The sequence below is a fragment of the Garra rufa genome, chromosome 6 (genome assembly GCF_049309525.1).
Source record: "Garra rufa chromosome 6, GarRuf1.0, whole genome shotgun sequence".
NCBI lineage: Eukaryota > Metazoa > Chordata > Actinopteri > Cypriniformes > Cyprinidae > Garra > Garra rufa.
This window is the reverse complement of record NC_133366.1, coordinates 816,550-827,507: the sequence shown is the minus strand read 5'-3', so window position 1 is coordinate 827,507 and position 10,958 is coordinate 816,550. Positions and strand designations below refer to the sequence as shown.

At 37.2% G+C, this 10,958-nt stretch overlaps 2 protein-coding genes across 2 annotated transcripts; one reads left to right on the top strand and one right to left on the bottom strand.

Annotated features, from left to right (window-relative positions):
* Positions 1-1,181: 1,181 nt before the first annotated feature.
* LOC141336141 (uncharacterized) lies at positions 1,182-3,184 on the top strand. The gene is made up of 2 exons (XM_073841674.1): positions 1,182-1,617; positions 2,133-3,184. Exons 1-2 carry the CDS (start codon positions 1,182-1,184, stop codon positions 3,182-3,184), a joined length of 1,488 nt encoding a protein of 495 aa, XP_073697775.1.
* LOC141336133 (uncharacterized) lies at positions 3,185-6,717 on the bottom strand. The gene is made up of 4 exons (XM_073841660.1): positions 6,496-6,717; positions 5,678-5,875; positions 5,489-5,585; positions 3,185-4,430 (listed from the first exon to the last, which is right to left on the bottom strand). Exons 1-4 carry the CDS (start codon positions 6,592-6,594, stop codon positions 3,487-3,489), a joined length of 1,338 nt encoding a protein of 445 aa, XP_073697761.1. The 5' UTR covers positions 6,595-6,717; the 3' UTR covers positions 3,185-3,486.
* Between the last annotated feature and the right edge of the window lie 4,241 nt (positions 6,718-10,958).

The window sequence follows — 10,958 nt, the reverse complement described above, 5'->3', positions numbered from 1 at the left end:
CATGAAAAACGCAAAGTCCTTTCTTTGGACTTTTTTATATAATTTTTCTCAGACTATAAATAAAGTGAAAATAATTTGTCACAGGCAGCATGCCCTTGTTGATGTGCAGGGGCCAACTGACGAGGACCTTAAAAACAGTGACATGGTATGTTTTTTTTTTTTTGTCTAGAGACACATGAGAAAATAGATTTTCAAAACTCATACATCCTGTTATACATCCTGGCTAAAATATGATGTATTTTCAAAAACATTTCCAACCAGCACAATACCTGCAGAAACTAGTTGCTTCAACATCATTTTTTGCATTGTACCTGACAAATTAATAAAATAATCAATAAACTTTATCCCATTTGTTTGTAAATTTCTCATTAGGAGACAGGGATAACAAAGGACCTCCACATGGCAGTTCAGTGGCTGCGAGTCAACCAACATCTTTTCAGAGGATCAGTAGAAGAGCCGTGGTATCTGACACTGACCGATGAAGACCAGAAAAAAGCTCTTCTGCAGCTTTCACAGGCAGAAACAAATGATGCGATTCAGCTGGCCAAAGAGCCCTTCATGTTTAATTTTGAATGTAAGGATGATATGGACATTTTCCTTAATGAGTGTAGGGTCAAAACATGCCTCAGGCTTAACTGTATGTATAAAGAGTTTTGATTTATTTTAGGTTTAACCTAATTTAGTTAGGTTTAACTTGAGTAATTTGTGATTATTGTTGTTCTTGTTAAATGTGTGCCTTCAGTGCTATAACTTTTTTTTTGTGCTTGATTTTGTATTATTTTTTGGAAAATCCAGTTTTTGTGTATAGTACATGGTATTTAATATGGAAAATTGGTTGATACTGAAAAGATTAAGTAAAAAATAGTAGTTTAACTAAATAAAAATGTTCTATTGCTCAAGTTTTGTTTTTTTGTTTAAGCTTTGTACTCTATACTGTTTATCTTTTAATAATTTTTAACTGTAAAAAAATACTATTAACCGTAAGATACAGTTACACTATTAACTGTAATATACTGTATGTATGTACATGCATACATACACATACACACACACACACATATCGTACCTTACAGTTAATAGTGTAACTGTATCTTACGGTTAATAGGCCTTTTTCACGCTTCCGGGTTTTCGAATGCGGAAGAACCGTTAGTTGTGTAAAGCGATTTCCGGTCAAAACAACAATGGCGGAAGCAACATCGAAGTGTCACTGTAGCGTCCCTCATTGTTCAAATAATAAGCAGCGACAGCCTTATTTAAGTTTTCACGCATTCCCCAGCATTGAATATGAAAGAAATAAGTGGGTGCATGCTATTAGACGTGATCAATCTTCGACTTTTACGATCCTCAGAGGTAGTACTTTTGTTTGTAGCCGTCACTTCACTGGCGCCGATTACACTTCTGCTACCGGTCGAAAACGTCTCAGAAAAGGGGCCGTTCCGTCCCGATTTATTTGGAACAACTGGGGAGAAACGCCTCGAGAGTCGGTGTACAACAGAGTCAGAGCTCGACACGGACTTGACGCTTGTCCCATCCTTTCCTCTGACGATGCTCAAGACGACGGCGACATTGTTCCAGCTGTAGCAGCAGACCATGACTATGCAGTCACTCCTTATCCAGGTATGTTTGCATTCCTGACAGCACAATGTATAAAATTGAAAAAGTATTACTTTATAGTAATAATTTTAAGTTCTTTCACTTTCTATATCAGTATAATTTTAATTTAATTTACCGTTCAAGCAAAATACTAAAGTACTATAATTTGTCTTATCTTAAATGCTGCCATAAATGATGAGCAGTAGCAAAATTAAGATTAACACAAGTCTGTCAAAGTTACTTGAAGTGTTTATTACAGTGGTTTGGTATTGAATCATAGCAGAGGTCAATTTTACAGATTTTATACTCATGCTAGTTTTGCTCTAAAGTTTTAATAGTAATCTCAGGTTGTTTTACTGCACAGCATGCCACACCTTTTCACACACTTTTCTATGTAGACAAGTACTAAATTGGATGTCATTATATATACATTGTTGAGATAATTATGTAGCTTTACCTTGATGTACACAGGGTCTAAGTTGGTTACATTTGTAATGTTTTTTCATTATTTTAATCAATTACTTTTTTTGTGAATCTAGGTGCACAGGATGCAGCAGCTGCACGCATACAGGAATTGGAAGCTGAAGTCAGAAGACTGGAAACTGAGGTCATGCAGCTGAGAATAGGCCACTCTCTTTCACAGTTTCAGAGATTTTGTGCTTCAGATGAAGACCTACGTTTTTACACCAGGTTTCCATCTGAAGAGGTATTCCTAGCATTCTGGAAAGCGATTGAGCCCTCTGCGTCCACGTTGGTCTACTGGTCTAAGGCCCAGAAGAAGGGACTGACAACTGAAATTGAAGCATCTCAAGGTTATCACCGCAGCTTGCCACTGATTGATGAGTTTTTCTTATACTGCTGTCGCGTTTCTGCAGGACTAAAAGAGAAAGTGTTAGCTGACATTTTCAAAATTAGTCTCTCCACTGTTAGCCGCACCATCATAACGTGGGCTAATTATCTTTACCTTATCCTTGGATCTTTACCAATATGGATGAGCAGACAGGAAGTGAATTCCACCATGCCGGAGAAGTTTAGGCAGTTTTGTCCAGAGGTGAGGGTCATCATTGACTGCACAGAGATACGGTGCCAGAATCCATCTTCGCTCACACTCCAGTCTGAGGTGTTTTCTTCATACAAAAATACCACCACCTTCAAGGGATTGATTGGCGTTGCCCCATGTGGAGCAGTTACATTTGTGTCCAGCTTGTTCACAGGTTCCATCTCCGATCAAGAGCTGACAAAACAGTCAGGGATTCTTGACTTATTTGAGCCAGGGGATGCTTGCATGGCTGACAAAGGATTCACCATCAAGAGCATGCTGGCAGAGCGAGGGGCCAAACTCATCATGCCACCTTTTAAAACGGAAGCTCAGTTCAGCAAAGAAGATGCAGAGAGAACACAAGCCATTGCACGTCTTCGAATTCTTGTTGAGAGAGCCATCAGAAGAGTGAAAGAGTTTCACATCTGGGACACCACTGTACCTTTGACTATGTCTGGAACAGTTAATCAGCTGTGGACTAATTGCTGCCTGATGAGCAATTTTCAATGGCCGCTTGATGTTAAAGGTCACAAATCACAAAGTGCGTCATAGTTAATTTTAAAGTGTGGCTTTAATACATTTTGTATTATATTTTTCACTTTTTACAGTTTATTATTTAAATAGTAGTTATGACTTTTTAAAAAATGTGTAACAGTTGCAGTTTCATAAACAATTTTTTGAAAATAGTATGTTAATTATATATATACATAAAATTGCACGACATTGAATAAATTCATTATATTTAAACACGAATGCATTGAATAAAATATCTGTACAAACAATTACAGACTCAATTATTTTTACAGTATTAACATTTTATATATCTACACAGTGCATGAGTGAAATGAAGCCTATTAGAGCCCACCCTTAAGATATTCATCCATGTATGTACAAAAATAGTAAAGGTCCAGGTTCTCTCTCATTTGAGTTATCATGGCACTGTCCCTCCACACTCTTTCGACTGTTATGTCCTCTTCAGTGTCAGTTATTAAGTCACACCAGCTGAGTCCAGTTACAGCCAGTTGACCCTGAATCTGATAATAATATTTGTGGGATTTTTTCAAGGTTGCCCGTCCATTCACAATCTTAATATGCTTAGCTTCAGCAACTGTACGAACATCAGGGCATTTCACCTCAGCAAGTCCGAAATAAGGATCTGCATTAGGGTCATACACTTTGGCATCAGGACTGGCACCAAGGTACGGAGCATCCGGGTGTATCACAAAACCACAAGGTGAGATATTAACATTAAACAGTTCAGAATAACGATCCAGTACTTCAGGTTCCTTGTCAATGCCTGTTTTCATTGCCTTTGTTTGCTTTGTACCCTTGAGTATCCGTCTTGCCAGTGCCTGGCCAGATGTCTCCCCTCGCACATGAGAAGTCTCATGAAACCTGCTAGCTGTCACTCTCGGTTTGCGCATTTCCTTCCATAATGGACACTTTGATTGGGGTTGAGTTTGCTCTTCTATTACAGCTGACAACTCCTGTGAGACACTTAGGCTCTCCAAATGGAGGAACTGTTGGAAGTTTGGGACGAAGTGCAGACTCCTTGGAAATAGAGCACCATCAATAGGGAGTTTTGGGAACAAAGGAGAATCTGTGTGTTTCACCTTGTTTTTGGTTTTGAGAGGAAGGCACTGGTAGGAGAGCACAGAACCTCGGGGCACCGGACCGAATCTGGAGTCCACTAAGGACAGTTCAGACAAGTCATTTAGCACACAGGAAATCAGAGGTTGGGGAGTGAGTCCTTTTACAGCTTCTCCAACAGCTAGTACCGCTGGGTCAGGAAGGGGGCCTAAAAACAAATGACTTGTTTAGGAAACATGTTGGGAAAGCAATTAATGACATTACAGTCTTTAATTTATGTAATGTAAAATATAAGATCCACTTTGTCCCGAACTGCCACCAGTTCCTCCATTTGGAGAGCCTCACAAGTGTTGGCAGCTTTAATACAGGAACAAACTCCAATCAGCGAGATAAGTCTCAATAATAATTCACACAAAAGACACTTTGCACACATGTAGCCAAATTCACATGCATGAAACCTGATTCATGTGCATGAAAAACATCCACAAAAACTGATTCAAGTGCAAAATTAAAAATACATTCATAAAATGTTTCACAAACATTTCACAGATGTACATGTGCAAAAAGTTTTGAATGTGTAAAATTCACAAGTTTCTCATGTACACACAAATCCAGGTGATTCACACATGAATGGTTATTTCACATTCACAGTACATGATAAACATGTAAAATGTAACATTCTAAACTTGTATTCTGTAAAATGTTTTGAAAACTTTATGAATTTATATTTTCATTAATTCTGTCAAATGATTAATCACATCCAAAATAAATTTATTTATGTTTAGTATGTAAATATTATGTTTACATACTAAATGTGTGTTTACTGTGTATATTTATTATGTATATCTAAATACACACACATGTATATTAAAGAAAAATGTTTTAGATTTATATAGAAATTATTTATAATCCTAAATTAAATAGAAGTATAACTATTCATAGATACATTTTTTAAATCTAGATATGTATGTGTGTGTATTTTTATATACATAATACATATACATAATAATGCCACATTTAGTATGTACACAAACTTTTATTTCAGTTGCAATTAATTGCGATTAATCATTTGACAGCCCTAATTTTTATTTTGAGCACTTGGATTTTTTTTCCTGAATATATTTAATGTTTTTCGTTCACATTAATCAAGTTTCATGCATGTGAATTTGTGTCTTTTGCTTGAATTATTATTTAGACTAATCTCGCTCCATAAACTCCTGCCTCAACAGGAACTTTAATCTCTACTAGTAAAATTTTCTTTATTACCGGTGTATGCTCTGTAGAGAGTAGATTTGCATTCACTTCTGGAAGAGAGTCTCGGTTTTTTCACAACCAACTGATCCGTGGTCTCTGCAGCAATCCCCTGAAAAAAAAACAATAGAAACTCTGTAAATTTCCAATTATCTACCAACACTTTGCAATACTACTGTGTAACTTGGCTTGTGGTTATATTACCTGTGTCCTTGGTCTATGCCATGTTTGCAGCATGCTTGTGGATGCCATGGTTGGTGGTACAGTCTGCATCTGCATCATGCTGAAGTGTGCCGTTTGGAAAAACATAGCTACAAGATGATTGCACAGTGCTTTGCCTGCAGTGCATGTGCAAGATGTGCTTGTAAGCTCGACAGGCACTGTGTCAGCTTTTAAACCGATCTAAAGTCAAATACAAAAGCCAATATCAGTACACATTTATAAAGTAATGCTTAGACTACAGAAAGAACATTGATGCAAACCATCAAACAACAGTTTTAATAAAAAAGAAAAATAACTCAATATAGAAATCTGCAACCGCAGCATGAAAAAAAAAAAAAAACCGTTACTTAAAACTATCCCTTACACTATAAGCGTTATTTTGTTTATTTTTTTTTCAATTCTGCACTGCACTGGGAAATGCAAACAGTGATCGTGTCATGCTAGGCGTAGAATTTCTTAACTTCTAGTGTAAGAGATGAGTTTTATAAACAGGTCTTTCATTTTCTATGGTAACCTGCAATGTATGTGGCTCCTCGCGCTTCCTCATCGACCTAAAACACCTACACCTCAGGATAACCTCCCTGTTTTTCACACTCGACACTGAACATTGCATAACAAAAATATTATTATACATATCATATTAAACACCATCATTCAGTATATTGTGTACTACCTCCTTTGACTACTCTTATCTGTTTTAAACTACTACAGAGTCTACAAAATGACAAAAGGCGAGTATAAAAATGACATTTACGGTATCACGTTAGCTAAACCATGCTAGTTTATGGTTCGTGACTTACCTTCGTAATTAAAGATGTAATTTTCGTGGAAGAACTTATATCCTTTGGTGAGTTTTGAGTGCGGAGCGGCTGCATGAAGGTCCACGAGACGAAAAACATCCGCTGATGTAAATGCTGGTAAATTATTAAGTGAGGTTGTGAAAGTTAGCGCACCTGACTCCATTTCGCCGGAAGTTTCTTTACACAACTATCGCTGCACCGGATGTGCGTTCGAACGTTCGTGAAAAAGGCCTATAGTAATTTCGTGTATGTATATATGTGTATGTAAACAGGCGCGAGCACTCATATACATAATACGGACTTAACATTAACAGCTTTAACTTTGAAACGCTCCACAAAGATAAGTAGAGTAAATTCTGGTGTTCATAATTATTTTTATTTTTTCTTCAAATAACAGTAACAACATTAAAAATAAGAAAAGGACAAGAAAAAATATAAGTTGATCACTTAGTTATTTCCGATCTGCGACGGAGACTCCGCCCACTACCGGCTGAGCCTGCTGCCGCAGCGTTGCTGCCGTGTGACTGCTGTGACGTATGGTTCTGCTGTTCTGCAATCGGCCCTATCTCAACGGCTCTGGCCCGAGCAGATAGAAATGGAACGCTATTGGTTGTTTTAAAAAGTGGGCGGGGTTGTTCAATATGCCCCACCCTGTTTTTCTGTTTTAGTTGAAATTATGTCACCACATAGCGTGTTTCAAAGCACTTACAGCCTAAACCGCAAAATAACCCAAACCCAAAAAGACACTGGCCAAACAAATAAATGCAATAAACAATAGGATACAAAAACAGATTATTTAAATGTTTTGCCACAAAATTACGTTTTATTATGTACGGACAGCACACAATTTTCTTTCTGTTTATATGCATATATATAGTATGTTTTTCTGCATGTCTTTCACACATATTATCACACTTAACACCATGTCTGTGGGTGGAACCAGTCAGAGAAAGAGGAAGCAGAAATGTGAGAGAGACTGACAGAGGATGTGTGTATACATTTATATATGACTGCGATCTGATACAACGTTTCTCTGAATATCTTTGAGACTGAGGTCAAGCAGAAATGAGGGCCATCATCATCATCACCATCTTCATCACTGTCTGCCTGATCTCAGGTCAGTTCTTTACTGGTCACTTAAACCTGAGTTGTAAATGTTCATTAAAATAATCCAGCAAATGATCTTGTGTTTGGCAGGTCAGGTACTTTGTGTCAAAGTGATTGGCTGCACTGGAGGGAGTGTAATGTTCAAGTGCATGAGCTCAAACCAGAGAAAGTCTTATGATCAGTATAATGGAAAGTTTTTCTGCAGAGACAGAGACTGTAAGACAGGAATCAATACTGAGACTCAGAGCCGCTGGGATTATAAAGGGAGATTCGCTCTGTATGACGATAAAAACAGCAAATTCTTCACAGTGTTTATCAGGAACCTCATCAGAGAGGACGAAGGGGAATATACATGTGGAAACAACCAGAAATGGAGTCATGATGTTACATTAGTGGTGAACAAAAGTGCGTATGATACTTTATAACTTTTATTATCATATTTGTATTATAGTAATATTTAAAGGTGCACTATGGAAAATTCAATTGTTGATTACATTTATAAACCAGTGTTAAAACTGCCTTACTGCATTATAATAATGCACACGGTATAATAATGATTTATAATTTGAGCACAACCCATGTTATTGTAAATAACTCTGCAAGTAACATCTATGTGTCAAACAGAGATGGCGATAGAGAGACCAGAGTTCCCCAGTGCACCTTTAATAATACTAATAATATTTTAAGATTTCAGTGCATGTTTCAATGATTTGTTGAAATCATTTCCAGACTCTTCTTCTTGTGGGGCGTCTGTTATGCGGACTGCATATATTGGGCAAACAATCACTTTCCACTGTGAATATGAACATGGGTTTGAAACACACACTAAAGTCTTCTACAGAGTGAATGGAGATCCTGTCCATGTGCTGAACAGCTCACAATCATCACAGTCATCTGAAGAGAAGTTCATCCTGTCTGACAGTCAGAAAGATCATTTTAATGTGACCATCAGAGACATTTCTGCAGCAGACGCTGGAGTTTATTTATGTGGAGTGGAGAGATATGGATCTTCACCAACAATTACTCACATCACCTTCATTAAAGAGACTCATCTGAACGTTTCTGGTGAGTTTAGATTCAGTTTGATGATAAAATCCTTACAGCTCTTAATAAGAAATGTAAATCCTTCCTGACTGTTAATAATGTAATAAATCGACAAATAAATAATGTCTTGCAGGTCAAATAACTTCTGTCCAGGTTGAGGCCTACATCAGTAAATCAGTCTTCATCACGTGTAAATTTCCACAAGAATTCAAAGGAAACAAGAAATTTTTCCATAAGTATGAATCACAGAAGATCCCTGTTGAAGATCAGAATCAATGGGTCCATTATCGTAAAGTGCACATGTTTGATGATACCAGTAAAGGACTCTTGAAGGTTTTCATCAGTGATTTAACCAAAGCTGATGGAGCGACGTACAGATGTGGAGTGAATATCAATGAAGATCATCTGTTCACTGAGATTCAACTGAAAATCAATCAAGGTAAATTACCTTTGTGAGGAACTTGTTTTAGGACACTTTCTAGCAGTTAAAAATGAGAAAATAAGATTTGAATTTTCTTTTCTTTTTTTGTATAGTTGATAATTTGCTTGTGTCAAGCAAATCATCTGCTGTTGTTGGTGAAAGTGTGAAACTCACCTGCAGTTTCCCTGAGAAACACGAGAGCATCAAACACATCTGCAAAGAGAACAATCAGAAGATCTGTCGAAACATCAGTTCATCAAAGAAGAAGCGCTTTGAGTTTTCTGACAGTACAGCAGGAGTTTTTACCGTGAGCATCAGTAATGTGAGCCTGACAGACGCTGGAGTTTACTGGTGTGGAGCAGAAACCAGACACAAGCATTTGACTTCTGTTTCTCTCACCAATAAACATCAACTGACTTTAACCAGTATGTAGTCATCATAAACCATACAGATCAATAATACATGCATATATTTTAGTGTATAAACACATCTCTATTCTCTCTGATTATTATTACCTCCAGTGGTCGGACGTGAAGGAGATTCAGCCAAGATCAAATGCCCTTATAATGCAAATCACGGAAAAGAAATAAAGTATCTGTGCAAAGGAAAGTGTTTCACTCAATATGCTCAAAGTATAATTCGATCAGATGAAGCCCATGTTAAAACCCCAAAGATATCAGTAAAGGATGAGACTGAACTCAATCTCTTCACTGTGACCATCACTGACCTGAGAGCAGAGGATGCTGGGAAATACTGGTGTGCAGTGAAAGACGTGTTTAACCTTTCCATTGAGCTCATGATCGTCATGAAGGATGGTGAGGCTGTTTATTCTGGAAAAATATCAACATTTCTGATAATTTTGTTATCAAACTCATATTCAATGTTGTACTCTTCAGTGATCACTCATGAGGTGTCTGTCGGAGGATCAGCGTCCATCAGCTGTAAATACATCAGGAATCAAAATCAGGGTTTGTTCTGCAGAGGAGATCAGCCCAATATCTGCGTCAGAGATGGAGTTTGTGTTTCATCAAATAAAAGAACTAATAAACGATTCTCCATGGCTGATGAAACCTCTGCTGGAGTCTTTACTGTGAACATCAGCAATCTGACAGCAGAGGATTCTGGGAAATACTGGTGTGGAGAGGAGATTTCTGGATCCTTCATACTCACTGAAGTTCAGCTCCATGTGAACAGAGGTAAAACACTATTTTATTAACCCCTTCATGCATGAATTATGAAAAATATTATCTAGATTTTTTTATGATTTTTTTTTTATTCTTGGAAAAAATGATGTCATCAACTAATGAATATTTGGGAAGCAAGATAGTACCCACTGTTTCAATATTGTTGTCAGTGTACTAAAACTGCCCTCAAGTGGTTTGGAGATTATCACCATAATTAATGAACACTAAATTCAGTTAACTTAACTGTCCACATATGTGGACACCATGCATGAAAGGGTTAAAAGGATAGTGACACAGTGGTATGAGGTTGAGCAAATGATGACAGGATTTTTTTGGTGCACTGTCTCTTTAAAGCAGCATTCTGTGGTAAATTCTGCAGCGTCAGTCTGATGTGTGTGAACAGCCGGCACATTTTCACACTAGCTTTAAACCACAGACAACTGTTTTGTGTTTAAGTAAAACAGAAATTAAAGCTGGCTTTTTTGTGTGTTTTAGTTCAGTAAAGTACAGAAAGAAAGTGTTTCTATCTACAGATGTTTTATTATAGTCAGTTTACCCAGAAATGACCTTCACCTTCACATTACAGACTAGTTTGACCTGATGTTGCTTTTTATCATAGGTGTCAAAAGTACACACATTCTTTACTTAAGTAAAATTATAGATACCTGTGTTTAAAAAGACTAGTAAAAGTTGAAGTATTGACTTAA

Bases quoted from the DNA above. Each gene is read 5' to 3' on its own strand.
- LOC141336141 (XM_073841674.1), top strand. From the start codon at position 1,182: ATGGCGGAAGCAACATCGAAGTGTCACTGTAGCGTCCCTCATTGTTCA. The intron at 1,618-2,132 runs GTATGTTTGCAT...TTGTGAATCTAG, and splicing joins TGCAGTCACTCCTTATCCAG to GTGCACAGGATGCAGCAGCT.
- LOC141336133 (XM_073841660.1), bottom strand. From the start codon at position 6,594: ATGTTTTTCGTCTCGTGGACCTTCATGCAGCCGCTCCGCACTCAAAAC. The intron at 5,876-6,495 runs GTAAGTCACGAA...ATTTGACTTTAG, and splicing joins TTACATCTTTAATTACGAAG to ATCGGTTTAAAAGCTGACAC. The intron at 4,431-5,488 runs GTAATAAAGAAA...ATTTGTTTTTAG, and splicing joins TCTCTACAGAGCATACACCG to GCCCCCTTCCTGACCCAGCG.